This window comes from Phyllobates terribilis, unplaced genomic scaffold (assembly GCF_046119375.1).
Source record: "Phyllobates terribilis strain yellow unplaced genomic scaffold, ASM4611937v1 Scaffold_4__5_contigs__length_816908805, whole genome shotgun sequence".
Lineage (NCBI taxonomy): Eukaryota > Metazoa > Chordata > Amphibia > Anura > Dendrobatidae > Phyllobates > Phyllobates terribilis.
Window position 1 is genome coordinate 147,918,378 of NW_027362764.1, and position 17,385 is coordinate 147,935,762.

General features: G+C 44.3%; 1 protein-coding gene across 4 annotated transcripts in view; it reads right to left on the reverse strand.

Moving 5' to 3' along the window:
* The window catches only part of LOC141265130 (ATP-dependent translocase ABCB1-like), a 1,603,396-nt gene that overhangs the window by 685,988 nt on the left and 900,023 nt on the right, over nucleotides 1-17,385 (reverse strand). For all 4 annotated transcript variants that reach the window (XM_073677832.1, XM_073677833.1, XM_073677831.1 and 1 more), the window contains exon 19: nucleotides 8,557-8,661. In XM_073677832.1, coding sequence (XP_073533933.1) covers nucleotides 8,557-8,661 — 105 coding nt within the window. The remainder of the gene's footprint in view (nucleotides 1-8,556; nucleotides 8,662-17,385) is intronic.

Consider the following 17,385-nt stretch of genomic DNA (forward strand, 5'->3'; position numbering starts at 1 on the left):
ATCATTTACCGGACACCGGATCCGAGCCTACCGGGATCTCTATGACCCAGTAAGGCATAACCGGAATCCCTGGAGAACTACAAGTCCCAGGATCGCTAAGGTGCTGATACGTAATAGAGCCAGGAGACGCTTAGGCCCCACATACTGGGAGCGTGAACTCCAAGACAAGGCCCTACCACAAGGTCAGCCAGCGCAGGACAGAGACAAAGTTAGGCCTAGCTCCAGGCAGGTCAGAAACTTACTACGCAGAGGCAAGAAACAGGAGGCCCTACACCCGCTCATTGGGGAGGATCCTGATATGCACCCTTCACCCTACAGTGCTCTGGGATGTGCCTGAATTTCCACCAGTAAAAGGTACTGAAGTGACTACCGTGTCCGTTCCCGTTCTTGCTCTGACCCAGCTGGGTCTCGCCTGTTCTGCATTCCCCCTGCATACGCTTTTCTGAGGCCTAGCTCCACCTGTGAGGAGCTATACCATCGAGCTGCCTTATCACCGGCCTCAGTGGACTGCTGCAGCGCTGGTGCTTCTCACCAGATACCACAGGTGGCATCACGAACTCTTATAAAATTAACAATTATCCACCCTTTTAAAGAGTGACCCCAGGGTACGGGCCTGGGAGCCGAACACCGCGACATCCCAAAGGCCAGGCAAAGGCCCGGGTACCGAGTCATCCCCATCCCCTGGGCTAGTCACATCCTCCTCCACCTCCTCTGCTGACCTCATTGACTGGCTGACTGTGGGTTGACAGTAAGTGGGATCTCCAACCTCGTCATCATCACCCTGTGTGTTCTCACACCCGTCGTCCTCAGAGCCAACCTCTTCCTGCCCTGACCGAGAAGTCAAGTTGTCGCTCCAATCAGGTATTTGAGTCTCATCATCATCTTCATCATTGTCTCCACCAACAGGAGTTACAGTTTGGGAACGAAGGTCTACATTATGCTCAGAACCTTCTTCATCTGGTCCTGGATCCGACTCATAAAGATTCTGGGCATCAGTGCAGATCATTTCCTGGTCTGGATTAACAGAAGCTCTGGAGCAGACCTCCGTTTCCCAGGCTATAGCATGAGTAAACAGCTGTTCAGACTCAACCATCTGTGTTACCCCATACTCAGACGGGCAGCAGGAGACTTGGGAGATGTGAGGAAACAAGTGCGATTGGGGTGACACCTCTGAGGACTGGAGTATTTGTGATGTTGAAGTTGAGGTGGAGGAGAGCCCACTTGAAGGAGCACTTGATATCCGTTGAAGCACCTGCTGTTTTGTGCCTCATCTGGAATTTGTAGCGATGGGCGTGTCCGTAAGAAAGGGATCGTATCACATTGTCCACGAAAAGAAGTAGACATCTTAGTTTGGCTGGAAGATGGTCTTTCTTCTGCAGATGTTACTCCCCCCCACCGCGGGGGGGCTCGACCCACCAGCGGACAGGCACCAGTATTGGGAGAGGGGGGCTGGCCGTCAGGGTCCACCGCGGCTCTGGCACAAACCCGGCGACACGGAGGTCGCACGGGCAGGAACGGACTGGCCGTGTCGGCTTCGCACTTTTTTGGTTTTAGAAGGGCATGACATGCCTATATCTGTGTCTCCCCCTCCTTTTACTCCTCCACCTCTTTTCTTTTCGCATGACTATATGTACTTGTCACTTTTCCATGTGTCAGTTGTGTCTTCTGAGCAGTTTGTCAGCTTTTGGACACCTTTGAAGTGTTTTCTATTTGTTTTCTATGTGTTTCTATGTGTTTTTGTTTGCCTGCCATTGGTTTTAACGGTGTTCGAAGGTGTTCGATGAACAGTTCGGCGAACATACGAGTGTTCGACGAACCGAACCGAACTTGAACACTAAGGGGGTGGCTCAACACTATTGCGCACCTCGGTGTACCACCCTCAAACCAACGGGCTAGTAGAATGGTTCAATAAAACCCTCAAGTCCATGTTAAAAAGGGTGGTTTCTAAGGACGGAAGGGATTGGGACATGTTGCTACCCTATTTGATGTTCGCCGTCCGTGAGGTACCCCAGGCTTCCACAGTGTTCTCTCCCTTTGAGTTATTGTACGGCAGACACCCTAGGGGTCTGTTGGACGTAGCCAAAGAGACATGGGAACAAGATCCGACTCCACATAGGAGTATAATTGAACACGTGGCTAGTATGCAGGACCGGATCGCGGCGGTCATGCCCATCGTGAAAGAACATCTGTTAGATGCCCAGGCAGCACAGAGGCGCACATATAATAAAAGAGCCAGAGTCAGGTCTTTTAACAAGGGTGATCGGGTGTTAGTACTGGTACCCACAGCCGAGAGTAAGCTCATGGCCTAGTGGCAAGGGCCATATGAGATTCGAGAAAAAGTGGGGGAGGTAAATTACCGGGTGTATTAGCCCGGAAGGAGGAAACCTGAGCAGCTTTACCATGTAAACCTGCTAAAGCCTTGGAAAGATCGGGAGTGTTTAGTTACAGATGTCACCCCAGACATATCACCAGAGAGTTCTCTACCTTCAGCCAGGGAAGCGTCCGAGGGGGAGGTCAGGATAAGTGATGCCCTCACTAAACAGCAGCGACAGGAGGCTCGCTCGCTGGTGCAGCACAATACCGACGTGTACTACGTAGGACTATGGTTATCCAACATGACATTGTCACCGAACCTGGGGTAAGGGTGCGAATAAGACCGTACCGGGTACCCGAAGCCCGGAGGCAAGCCATCACGGCTGAGGTAAAACAAATGCTTCAGTTAGGCGTCATAGAGGAATCACGGAGTGAGTGGACTAGCCCCATTGTACTGATTCCGAAACCAGACGGATCGTTATGCTTCTCTAGCAATTTCCAGAAATTGAATAAAGTGTCAAAGTTTGACCTTTATCCAATGCCCAGGATAAGTTTGTCCCACCATAAGTTTGTCCCCTTTTATGCCCATAGCAGCCAGAGATGCAGATGTGTTATGTGCAGCATGAGACGGGGCATTATCATGCATGAAATGATCTCGATGGTCCAGATGGATGGAGTGGAGGATGGCTGGTTGATGGACACCCCATGCAAACACGGCTACGGCGCTAACAAGGAGGAGGTGGAGTAATGTTTTGGGCTGGAATCATGGGGAGAGAGATTGTCTGCCCTTTTAGGATCCCTGAAGGGGTAAAGATGAACTCCATAATGTATGTTGAGTTTCTCAAACAGCACTTCCTTCCATGGTTCAAGAAGAAGAACTGTGCATTCCGCAGCAAGATCATTTTCATGCATGATAATGCCCGTCTCATGCTGCACATAACACATCTGCATCTCTGGCTGCTATGGGCATAAAAGGGGACAAACTTATGGTGTGGCACCCATGCTCCCCTGACCTCAACCCCATTGAGAACCTCTGGAGCATCATCAAAAGGAGTGTCTATGATGGCGGGAGGCAGTTAACATCTAAGCAACAGCTCTGGGAGGGTATTCTGTCCTCATGCAAAACAATTGAAGCAGAAACCATCCAAAACCTGACAAATTCAATGGACGAGAGAGTTCAGAAGCTCCTTTCGAACAAGCGGTCCTATGTGCAAATGTAACATCACCTAGAATAAAGTTTTGAGTTGAAAACTGTTTGATTTCAGTTTGTAATAACCTGCTAATGCTTATAATTTCAAAAATGACATTTTTTTTGCTCTTTATTAAAATGAAAAGGTTGAAAACTCTGCTGTGCATAATAATTTGGAACATGCATTTTGAGTGCAGTTAGAGTTTTTTATTTTTTAAAAAATATACTGTTATCATAGGCAGTTTGTACAAAAACTTTTCAATTGTACTCTAATAGTTATTTGACTGGAAAATTACAATGACTGCAATTCATATAGGTAATTTGGGAAAATCTGAGAAAATATTATTTGCATAATAATTTGGAACACAGTGTATAAAGGCTTCAGACAGAGCGTCGCATCTCCGGTTATATTATAGATGATCCCTGGCTGGATCCATCTAATACTCTATCCATACTGCGATACCTCACCCATACACAAATTTCAGATAAGTGAGGCAATATTGTAGAATAAAAAATATATTTTAACCATGTCTGAAGAGGTTTTTTTTGTTACGTGGAAGCACCAAAATGAAGAGGAACGCAAGCAACCCTGCCTGCTTTGATGAATTGCTAACTACAGTTTATATTAAAAAACATGAATCTTTCAATGATTTTTGGAAAAAAGCAATCAAGTTATAGACAGTGTCAGAGATGTATGCGACCAGAATGAACACTCATTTTCAGCTGATGATAATTTGCATCTGTCCCTATTGTAAAAGTAGCTAATAGCGGTATTAATAGGGAATAGAATATTTTTGCAACAGCATGCAGTACAAGAAAATGATCCCTGGCTGGAACCGTGTAATTCGCTATCCATACTGCAATACCTCACCCGTACACGAATTTCAGATATGTGAGGTAATATTGTAGAATAAAAAATAGATTTTAACCAGGTCTGAAGAGTTTTTTTTGGTAAGTGGCAGCACCAAGCTGAAGAGGGATGCAAGCAACCCTGCCTGCTTTGATGAATTGCTGAGTACAATCAATATAAAAAAACATGAATCTGTCAATGATTGTTTGGAAAAAAGCAATCAAGTTATGGACTGTGGAAGAGATGCATGCGACTAGAATAAACACTTATTTCCTGCTGATGATACCTAGCACCTGTCCCTATTCTAAATGCAGCTAACAGTGGTATCAAAAGTGAATAAATTTTTTTTTCCTTTACTTGCAGCAGCAAGAATATAAGGCAATAATCCCTGTCTGAATGTGTGTAATACGCTATCCATAGTGCGATAGCTCACCCATACACGAATCACAGATAAAAGAGGTAATTATTGTAGAATTAAAAATAGATTTTAATCGTCCCAAAGGGTTTTTTTTGGTACATAGCAGCACCAAACTATGGAGGATCGCAAGCAACTCTGTCTGCTTCAATGAATTTCTTACTTCAGATCACCGTAAAAATTATGAATCGGTCAATGCGTGTATGGAAAAAAACAATCTAGTTATGAACTGTGGAAGAAATGTATGCAACCAGAATGAACACTGATTTACAGCAGATGTTACCACCTAGCATCTGTCCCTGTTCTAAATGCAGCTAACAGCAGCATCAATAGGAAATAGAATATTTTTTTTGTTTGGTTGTAGCAGCAAGGACTATAAGACAATAATTCCTGGCTGGATGCGTGTAATACGCTATCCATGGTGCGATAGCTCACCCGTATACGAATTGCAGATAAAAGAAGTAATATTGTAGAATATAGAATCTATTTGAATTGGCCTTCCCATTATTAAGGAGTGGGTCTCCTATACTGTTATTGCACATGCAGTAAGTGCAAGGGCTGATAAAAATTAGGACGCACTCCAATACAACTTTAAAGAGACATAGTGAAGGGCCTCAGAAAATATTGTATTAAATATTATTAAGGAGTGGGTCTCCTATACTGTTACTGCATATTCAATAAGTTAAAGGGATGACAAAAATTAGGACACACTGCAATACCCCTTTGAAGAGACGTAGTGGAGGGCTTCAGTCAACATTTTCTTCCCATTATTAAGGAGTGGGTCTCCTACACTGGTAATACCCATGCAGTGCATGGGCTAAAAAACATTTACCCCTGGGGGGTATACCAATATATTTTATATTTTATAGAATGTTAGTGGTAGGCCTCTAAAATAGTTCCTACGGGCATCATAAACACCCTTAAAAAAATTATGTGGGTGGTGGAAGATGAGGAGAAGGAGGAGGATGACAAAAGCGCATACCCATGTCTGGGTGTGAAGGGATGCATGGGAATAGACTCCCCAAAAAAAACACTGGATTTGAGTTTATGTTCTGCTGCTAATATTCGGTGATGTTGAGTAGTCTGGCCCAATCCAGGGCTTTTTGATAAGAGTCAGCCTGTGAGCATTTTCAGTTGACATGCGGATGCGCCTATCAGTTATAATACACTCGGCGGCACTAAAAACCCACTCTGACAAAATGCTAGTGGCAGGGCAAGTCAGGACCTCACAGGCATAGAGAGACAGTTCATACCACGTGTCCAGCTTGGATACCCAATAGTTGTAAGTCACAGAGGAATCACGGAGGATGCTGGTACAGTCGGCAAGGTAGTCTTTCAGCATCTTCCAAAACTTTTCCCTCCTTGTCAGAGTACTCCATGCAACAGGGCCCGGGCACTATGAGGGTCTGAGAAACTGTCCCAGACCTTAGACACTGTTGTCCTATCTCTCCTGCATCTGGTTTGTGTGTCCCTCGCCTGAACTCTTTGATTGTCTAAGAAACTGTGATCTCTGCTGCCAGCATTGTCAGATGGAAATTTTTTTAATAATTATTCAACAAGGACCTTCTGGTACTGCAACATTTTATTAGACCTCTTTGCCATGGGACGAAAAGATAGAAAGTTCTCCTTGTAGCATGGCTCTAGAAGTGTGACCAACCAGTATTTACTGTTGCCCAAAATGCGTACAACGTGAGGGTCACAGGAAAGGCAGCGGAACATAAATTCAGCCATATGTGCCAGACTGCCAACAGCCAAGACTTCCCTGTCCCCGCTAAGGGAATGATGGTCCATGTTCTCCTCCTCATCCTCCTCCTGGTCCTCCTCCTCATCAGGTCATCCACGCTGAACAGATGGTATGAATGTGGTGTAGGTAGGACCATCTATAGTGCAGGAAACCAGCTCCTGTTTCTCCTCCTCCTTCTCCTCATTATCACCCAATCCGCATTGAGAATAGATGATTCTGGGCTGTGTAGCATCACCCTGTATAGTCCCTTGCTCCATCTCATCATGCTCTGCCTGCAAAGCCTCCTCTTTAATTTTGAGCAGCGAGCATTTCAGCAGGCAGAGAAGCAGGATGGTGACTCTATTTATGGCGTCATCGCTGCCTCACCATCTTTGTGGAGTCCTCAAAGTTTTGGAGAATGTCACAGATGTCAGACATCCATGCCCACTCATTAGCACTTATGTGCGGAGGCTGACCTGAATACCGATGGGCGTGTTGAAGCTGGTAATCAACAACTGCCCTCTGCTGCTCACAAATCCTTCCCAACATCTGCAACGTTGAGTTCCAACACGTGGTGACATCGCACACTAATCAGTGAGCTGGAAGCTTCAAACACTGCTGAAGCACTGCCAGGGCGGTGGAAGATGTAAGTGACTTCCCGAAAATGGCACACACGCTACGTACTATCACAAGCAGCTCAGGCAGATTTGGGTAGGATTTGAGAAACCGCTGAACCACTAAGTTGAGCACATGGGCCAGGCATGGTACGTGTGCGAGGTTGCCAAGCTTCAGAGCCGCCACCAGGTTCCAGCCATAAGGAATAAAGGTTCTTCAATTGAAATCGCTTGCTGGAGTGCCACCTTTTGTCTACTCACAAAGTATTACAAGACTTCTCTCTTCTGGGCTGAGCACCTGCTGATTGCGATCTCTGGCCATCTGTGGACTGACACCCATTGAACTGCTTGCAGGTTGGCGATCTGAATGGTGCCGCTTTTCTGTTCTTTCTACTCACTTGCTACCCAGCAATCTGCCTATCCGATCTGCAATGTGTCGAACCTGAGCACCCCTGCAAACAACACTGTTTGGAATTCACGGTCTCGGCGGCATATGACCCTGTCTTCCGCCTAATTATAGAGTCCCCCACCACCAACATCTGTCTGACCTTTGCTGCACTCCTATTTCCCTCCTTCTTACAGCAGTCGTTATCCTTGTATACATGTCCCCCATCTTAGGTCCATCCTGGTATATATGCCCCCCATGCTGCCGCTGTTCTTTAATTAATAAGATAAAAGAAATGATTCTACTTATATAGTTACATAGTTTATAAGGCCGAAAAAAGACAAGCGTCCATCCAGTTCAGCCTATTTCTTGTGCACTGCAGCTATTCCGCAGCGTTGATCCAGGGGAAGGCAACAAAAAACCATGCGGTATAGGCCAATTTACATCATTGAGGAAAAATTCACTTCCCGACACCAATCTAGCAGTCAGATTAAATCCCTGGATTAATTAACTAAGCATAAGATGTAATTTTATTGTTCTCAACAATTTTATTGTTCTATTGTTTACGTTCATATGTTCCCACAACGCACAGTGTCCTTTTCCATAGCTGGTGCAGAAGCCAGCAACTGACTTCAGTGTGCAAGCGATGTGCAGCGCATGAGGTTACTGCCATGCGCCACCAGTGACTTCCACACTGACAACAGCTGCTGGCCTCTGATTGGCTGGCTGCATGTAGTGCAGTTCAGAGACCTGGTGGGTCTCTGCTCTGCAATGCATTTCAGCTGAATGTGCGTTCTCAGTCGCACGTCCAGCTGAAATAGCTGTTGGCGTGCCCCCCACCTTCCAGATGGGCCTCGTTACTCCCCTGCCTACTAATATTGTTGGGCAACTTTTTGTATAATGGGATTCTACTTGTGTATCACCTTCACAGGAGTGCCGTGTTATAAATTCTATATGTGTAACCACCCTGTAGTTGTGATGGGGTTGTTATAGACTAATTTGTGCTTTTATACATATGATGGTGTACTTTATTCCATGAAATTAATTAAGATTTAAATATTTCTTACCCAGACAGTATATGCTACAAAATAGATAAATGCGAAGACTAAAAATATTAGTGATAATAAAGTGGACTTCTGAATATGTTTGATGGCGTCTTGTTCCTCAAAAGCCTGAAAATTAGAATCAAGAAAAATTTTGTTAAATTATAATTAATCAGAATATAATATGATTATACGAGAATGAGAGTTATTTTCACAATGGGCCTATTTGGTAGACTAAATATTAAAACTTTACATGTACAAATATGAACCACAGATTGACAAAATTAGATTAGGTAGTTACGTCAAAACCCTTCCTTCCAACAGTTTAATACTGATGAAACAAATTTTTTTGGACCACCAAGGTCACATATACAAATTCACTATAATCAGAAAATGGTATATTAGTTCAATGTCTATAATAGCAGCTCATATAAAAAAATGACGTCAAAGAACGTAATTTAGCAAAAGAACTCCATACTTTTATTAAATACACATAGGACAACAATGATATTAAAAAAAGGGGTTGCACAAATACATAGATGGTGAGCAAAAACTGAAGACATCAGGACAGAAGCAATCATAGAATAAACCATTGGAACTAGATGCTTGGAGCAGATGTAAATAAGGGCATGTAGACCACACGCTCAAACCCAGCTATAAACAAATTTAATTCAGAAGCTAAAGTGCACAGTGCATATGTCAAATAGAAACTGGGATATAAATATGAGCATATGGGCCACATGTCCCATCCCAAACACTCACATATAAGTCATCAGAAAACTACAATCAGATGTCAAAGTGCACAGTGCATATACAGACAGAAGAAGGCACAGCGCCGAAACGCATGTAGGGGTGACGATATCTGGACTGAATAGCATTCTACATGTGAGTTATATTCTGTTGTTATCTATTTTTAATGCCTAATGGATTTGTCTGTATATGCACTGTGCACTTTGACAACTGAGTGTAGTTTTCTGATGACTTATATGTGAGTGTTTGGGATGGGACATGTGGCCCATATGCTCATATTTATATCCCAGTTTCTATTTGACATATGCACTGTGCACTTTAGCATCTGAATTAAATTTGTTTATAGCTGGGTTTGAGCGTGTGGTCTACATGCCCTTATTTACATCTGCTCCAAGCATCTAGTTCCAATGGTTTATTCTATGATTGCTTCTGTCCTGATGTCTTCAGTTTTTGCTCACCATCTATGTATTTGTGCAACCCTTTTTTTTTTAATATCATTGTTGTCCTATGTGTATTTAATAAAAGTATGGAGTTCTTTTGCTAAATTACGTTCTTTGACGTCATTTTTTTATATGAGCTAGTTTAATACTGATGCTGCATCAGTATATAGGGAGTTTTCATATAGTCTAAAAACTTTACATTGTCCACACAAGTTGCAAGTTACCCAACCTCCCACCCTCCCTGCTGTACCTTTGTCTGTAGTTGTATGTATAGCCATCAGATATTATGCCTATTTACATAATGACAGTTATTTAGGTTTCTGATGCTGTTATGCTTCCAAATTTTCACTGATTGGCAGGGTTGAATCAAGTATGTGGGAGTCCCTTAATATTTTTTAAATTAAGTGAGACAAGCTACATAGGCTAAGAGGAAGATGATTAAACAGTTACAATGTAAGAAAACATTTTATTACAGTAATCCAATCACAACAAAACACAACATTGGAAAATATGGTACTTTCCACACTTGCCAAAAGTCCCAATTTTTCCAAGAATGTCCCATGAACAAAAATGCAACACAGGCAAGCTTTAAACAAAATTGATTCATGTAGGTATTTTTGGGTAACAACGGAGGGTGTGACCGCATCTGGGTCTGGAGCACCGGGAGTCCACAGGTGGCCAGTGCTATTGTTAGCTCAATGTGCATCCTTAGTTGCATATCTAATTGAAAACTATTGGGTCCAGAAGAGTTGAAATTTTTGGGGACTTTATTAGTGTATGAGTCCATAAGAAGGGACTTTACTTTATTAGGCCACAATGGTAGACAATATTTATGAATGGGGTTTCAATGGGGAACATTATTAGTGGATGGGGCAATGGAGAATATAATTAATAATGGGGACACAAAATGGGTTATTAACAATGACCTCCCTAGTGATCCAATATGTTAATAATGTATGAAGACTAGTGATGAGCAAACGTGCTCGCCACTGCTCGGTACTCGCCCGAGCATCACTGTGCTCGACGATCTTGGCGCTCAGCGAGTATTTCCGAGTTGCTCAGGGGGGAACTCGGGTCCTCTCCCTGCATGTTTGGCGCTCTTTAGAGAGCCAATGAACATGCAGGTATTGCCTGCCATGCACTGTAATGCTGTAGCCATGTTGGTTGTGGGCATTACAGTGATAGGCTAGCCGTACAGTGTCATCACATATAACTGTGGTACAAATCCAGCCATTTGTAGAGAAGGTGGAAAATATTGTCCTCCATTTAGAGTTTATAGCAGTGTGTCAGTGAAGCTATTCACACCAGGTAGCTGCCAAGAATAGAAAACTACAGCGCCACTATTTAAAACCGTGAGTGTCCATCAGACGTACTGTATCACATCAACTACGGTAAAAATCTAGCCATTTGTAGTGAACGTGGAAAATATTGTCCTCCATTTAGAGCTTTACATCAGTGTGTCAGTGAAGCTATTCACACGTGGTCTCTGTGATGCATAGTAAACTACAGTACCGCTATTTAAAACAGTGGGTGTCCGTCAGACGTATCACATATAACTGCAGTACAAATCCAGCCATTTGTAGTGAACATGGAAAATATTATCTTCCATTTAGAGTTTGTAGCAGTGTGTCAGTGAAGCAATTCACACGTGGTCGCTGCCAAGAATAGTAAACTACAGGGCTGCTATTTAAAACCATGGGTGTCCATCAGACGTATCACATAGTGATGAGCGAATATGTTCGAAATCCGATCTCCAAACTTAAGTTCGACACAAATGTGGCACATTCGGATTCGTGATTGGAAAGACAAGCATTTTTCCTTATAGTCGGTAAAATTGGCACCGTTCTGTGAATAAGTGCAGGAACATGATTGCGGGTCATCTACAGCGTTTTGAACAGTTTGGCTAGAATAGTGCCTGTTTATGATGAGCAGGGGGACGTGTTAGATGAGATGAGATGTTCAGAACAAGTCAGATCAGCGGCGCACTTGAAATCTTTTTTTTTTTCTTTTACCTGTAACATTAAGGGAGGAAAGCGCGGTTAGCCAATCAAACCGCAGGAAGCATCCACACTGTCCAGACACAAGGGCTTCTGCCATTGGCTGCTGAAATCACATGTCCTCTCTATACAAATAGTGGGCATGTTCCCTCAGCACCATTTTATGCATGTCCCTGACTGTTGCCAGACGCTGCTCAGTGTGCTCCTGTGTACTGAGAGATTTTAGATAGATAGATGGGCGCTTGTGTGGAAGTCAGATAGTGTAGATAAGTCCTGTGCTGTTACCTGTGAAATCGATGTTGCAACACATTTTTTTTTTCTTGTGCAATTACTGAGATTCTGACAGAAAGCGCAGGGCCCATGCCATAGAATTATGTTTTGCACTGGTTGTATTGTGCTCCATGCACAAGTATGCTGTCAATCTATTTTTTCACTTGCTAATGTGATAAAGCAAGTAAGCAAGCCCTTGCAGCCCACTTTTTGATTTGTGAGGTTGAAATTGAGGTGTACGCAGACTCTGCAGAGCTTCTCAGTGCAGAGCACAAAAACCTTTTGTTTTTAAATTTGCTAATGTGATAGTGCAAGCTATAGCAGCCTATTTTGTCATTTTTTTGGTGCGTGAAATTCAGCAGCATGCACAGTAAAAAAAATTGATTTTTTTCTGTTGCTAGCCGGAGTCCAAAGATTTTTTTGTGTCGCAAACGTGATACACTCTGCTGAAAGACATCTACTATTTTAGTGGCGCTGAAGTTCCGCTATTTTCAGAGTAAAAAAATAGATTTTTTCTCTTGCTTAGCAGAGTCCAAAAATATTTTTTTGTGTGACAAATGTGATACAGTCTGCTATAAGCCATCTACTACGTTAGTGGTGGTGAAACATGATCAGACACATATATACAGTGCTGAAATGACATGGCAACAGCTTGGTGAAGACCCCTGGAAGCATCTCTGACTCCCAGGTCACTGCCTAAAACTGTGGTCATCAGATGTGATCCCCTATTAATACGGTAATAATACAGACATTTTTGGCAATGTGACAAATATTAACCTCCATTTAAAATGGGCAAGGCTCATGGCAAGGGACGGGAAAGTGAACGTAATGGTGATGGTGCACGCAGAGGCCGAGGCCGTGGGCAAGATGAAACTGTGCCTGTTGAGGGAGCACAACAAACGCCCACATCATGTCGAACTACCATCATGTCCCAATTACTAGGGGGCCGAGGAAAACCACTCTTGAAGCAAGAGCAGTGTGAAAAGGTTGTTGGTTGGATAGCAGATAATGCTTTCAGTCAGTTTGCCACCACCACCCTGTCTTCCACATGGTCCAGTCTCAGTAGCTATGAGTCTGGACCATAATATTATTATTACTATAGCGCCATTTATTCCATGGCACTTTACATGTGAAAAAAGGGGTGTACCTTGCAAAAACAATTACAATAATCTTGAAATAAAAAGGTGACAGCGACTAGCACAGGAGAGGTGAGGACCCTGCCAGGACCCTGGTGAGGACCCTGTCTACAAGGGATGGGCTGTTCGCGCAGTGGTATGGTGGAGCGAGGGCTGCTGCAGGTTGTTCGCTTGGAGGAAGAGGTGGGTCTTCAGCTTCCTTTTGAAGATTTCAACAGTAGGCGAGAGTCTGATATGTTTGGGTAGAGAGATCCAAAGTGGGAGGGATGCGCGGAGAAATATTGTATGTGATTGTGGGAAGAGGAGATAAGAGGCGAGTAGAAAAGAAGATCTTGTGAGGATTGGAGGTTGCGTGCAGGTAAGTACTGGGAGACTAGGTCACAGATGTATGGAGGAGACAGGTTGTGGATGGCTTTGCATGCAAAGGTTGCGGTTTTGAACTGGAGTCTCTGGGCAATGGGGAGCCAGTGAAGGGATTGACAGACAGGAGAGGCCAGGGAATAGCAAGGGGACAAGTGGATTAGTAGGGCAGCAGAGTTTAGGATAGATTGGAGGGGTGCGAGAGTGTTGGAAGGGAGGCCAGACAGCAGGAGGTTACAGTAATTGAGGTGGGAAATGATGAGGGTGTGCACTAGTGTTTTTGCAGACTCTTGCTTGAGGAATGTGCGGATCTGGGAGATTTTATTTTACTTGGAGTCAGCATATTCCTCACCGTGATCCTCCTTCCTTCCACCATTCCGAGTGCCCTGAGACAACTGATTCCACATTTGGATACTCCAGAAAGCTGTTTTGTTCATCTTATCATTTATAGATTCTAGCCTCTCGCTCGGTCCGCTTCAACCGGGGCAACAGATCGCATGTAGCGATGCCCCAAAATTTCAGCAGCCATGGTCACTCAAAGGTGATGGTGGGAAAATGAAATTACTGTCACAAAAGTTGGACGATGATTAGTGTTGAGCGAGCACTAAAATGCTCGGGTGCTCGAAGCTCGGGCCAAGCTCGCCGTGATACTCGGGTGCTCGAACCGAGCAACGAGCCCAATGTTAGTCTATGGGAGACTTGAGCATTTTTGCGGCGGCTCCCCCGGCAGTCTTTTAAAAGCCTAACAAGTGCCCAAAACGATAGTGACAGTGCTCAAATGACATGGGGACAGCATGGGGATCGCCCCAGGAAGGATTTCTGACCCCCAGGTCACTGCTGTCAACAACGTGGTCAGAGGTATTAAGCCACTTTTACAGGCTCAAAATAAAACGTTCAAAAACGAAAGTGAAAGTGCTTTCCTGTGAAATATGTTAAGGATAGTGTTGAGCGATACCTTCTGATATCAGGAAATATCGTATCGGATTGGATCGGACCGATACCCAAAAAGTATCGGATATCGCCGATTCCGATACAGGAAACCAATGCAAGTCAATGGGACACAAATATCGGAATGAAAATAAACCCTTTCTTTCCTTGTAGGTTAATTCTACATGAAGTAAAACAACTAAGAATAACGTAGAATGTATTACGCGAAAAGCCGGCAATTCTGCAGAGGCATACACCGGTACCCAACAATTTACAACAGAAAGAATAGAGCTTCACACATAGATTAGATAGATAGAAACATGTCAGTCACATATATATGAAGTACAGTGTACAGTGACAGTGTTGCTTACTGTACTTGTCATTTAGTGTAAAGGATTTATTTAAAAAAATAATTGTGTTTTCATGCACTGTCTCTTTAAAAAAGCCGGCCGGCAATTCAGCTGCGGTACCCGACAATTTATAACAGACAGAATAGAGCTTCACACATAGATTAGATAGATAGAAACATGTCAGTCACATATATATGAAGTACAGTGACAGTGTTGATTACTGTACTTGTCATTTAGTGTTAAAATAAAGGATTTATTTTAAAAAAAATTGGCGTGGGGGTCCCCTTAATTTTAGTCTCTAGCGGAGGTTAAACAGACGGCTGGGGCAGATGTTTGAAGCCTGGGAAGGGGGTAATACCCACGGAGCTTCCCAGGCTACTAATATCAGCCCCCAGCTGAATACCTAGCCTTTACTAGCTATTAAAATGGGGGACCCCCCCCAAAAAATGACGTGGGGTACCCCCTATTTAATAGCTAGCAAAGGCTAGGCAGACAGCTGGGGGCTGATATTAATAGCCCAGGAAGGGTGCCATGAATATTGGCCCCCTCCCAGGCTAGAAATACCAGCTGTCAGCCGCCCCAGAAATGGCGCATTCATAGGATGCGCCAATTCTAGCACTTAGCCTCGCTCTTCCCACTGCCCTGTAGCGGTGGCAGTGGGGTAATAGGGCTGGGGTTGATGTCAGCTTATAATGCCAGCTGACATCAAGCCCAGGTTAGTAATGGAGAGGCGTCTATAAGACACCCCCATTACTAACCCCATAGTCAAAGTTAAAAAAAAAAACACAAACACCCAGAATAAAGTCCTTTAATTGAAATAAACACACAATTCTTTATTGTTCTAAATTAAACTATACTTACCATCACGCCCATTCCAGCTGAAGCCAATGATCTCCTGCAATAAAAGAAAAATAATAAAGCAACCTCATCCTTACCTTTCCATGGTTCCCAGGACAGCTCCAGCTCTGCTACATCGAGATGACAGGCTGGACCGCAGCAGAACGCTGCCATCCAGCCTGTCATCCCGCAGACACTGAGAAGCGCAGGCATGCTTGCGCTCCTCAGTGTCTCTGTGTGACGGCATCCAGATGAGCCGAGTTCATGTCCAATGAACTCGGCTCACCTCATGCACGTCACTGACAGCGTGGGAAAATTCTCCTGCACTCAGCGCTTCAGCGTGAGAATTTTCCCACGCTGTCAGTGACGTGCATGAGGTGAGCTGAGTTCATTGGACATGACCTCACCTCATTCACGTCACTGACAGCGTGGGAAAATTCTCCTGCACTCAGCGCTTCAGCGTGAGAATTTTCCCACGCTGTCAGTGACGTGAATGAGGTGAGGTCATGTCCAATGAACTCAGCTCACCTCATGCACGTCACTGACAGCGTGGGAAAATTCTCACGCTGAAGCGCTGAGTGCAGGAGAATTTTCCCACGCTGTCAGTGACGTGCATGAGGTGAGCCGAGTTCATTGGACATGAACTCGGCTCATCTGGATGCCGTCACACAGAGACACTGAGGAGCGCAAGCAAGCCTGCGCTTCTCAGTGTCTGCGGGATGACAGGCTGGATGGCAGCGTTCTGCTGCGGTCCAGCCTGTCATCTCGATGTAGCAGAGCTGAAGCTGTTGTGGGAACCATGGAAAGGTAAGGATGAGGTTGCTTTATTATTTTTCTTTTATTGCAGGAGATCGTTGGCTTCAGCTGGAATGGGCGTGATGGTAAGTATAGTTTAATTTAGAACAAAAAAGAATTGTGTGTTTATTTCAATTAAAGGACTTTTTTCTGGGTGTTGTGTTTTTTTTAAATACTTTACTAGAAATTCATGGTGGTCATGTCTAATATTGGCGTGACCCCATGAATTTCTGGCTTAGGGCCAGCTGATAATGCCAAGCTGGCCTTAACCCCTTTATTACCCAGTGAGCCACCGCACCAGGGCCCTGGATGAGTTGGGTACAGCGCCAGAAGATGGCGCTTCTATGAACGCGCCATTTTCCGGGGTGGCAGCGGACTGCAATTCACAGCTGGTGGGGCCAAGAAAGCTTGGGGCTCCCTGCGCTGCGGATTCCAGCCCCCAGCTGCCTAGTTGTACCTGGCTGGACACAAAAATAGGGCGAAGCCCCACGTATTTTTTTTTTTAATTATTTCATGAAATTCATGAAATAATTAAGAAAAAAAGGCCTTCCCTATATTGTTGTGTCCGGCCAGGTACAAATAGGCAGCTGGTGGTTGGGGGCAGCCCGTTCCTGCCTGCTGTACCTGGCTGGACACAAATATAGTGCGAAGCCCCACGTCAATTTTTTTTTAATTATTTCATGAAATAATTTTATAAAAAAAGGGCTTCCCTATATTGTTGTGTCCGGCCAGGTACAAATAGGCAGCTGGTGGTTGGGCGCAGCCCGTTCCTGACTGCTGTACCTGGCTGGACACAAATATAGGGCGAAGCCCCACATCAATTTTTTTTTAATTATTTCATGAATTTCCTGAAATAATAAAAAAAAAATTGACTTGGGGCTTCGCACTATATTTGTGTCCAGCCAGGTACAGCAGGCAGGAACGGGCTGCGCCCAACCACCAGCTGCCTATTTGTACCTGGCCAGACACAACAATATAGGGAAGCCCTTTT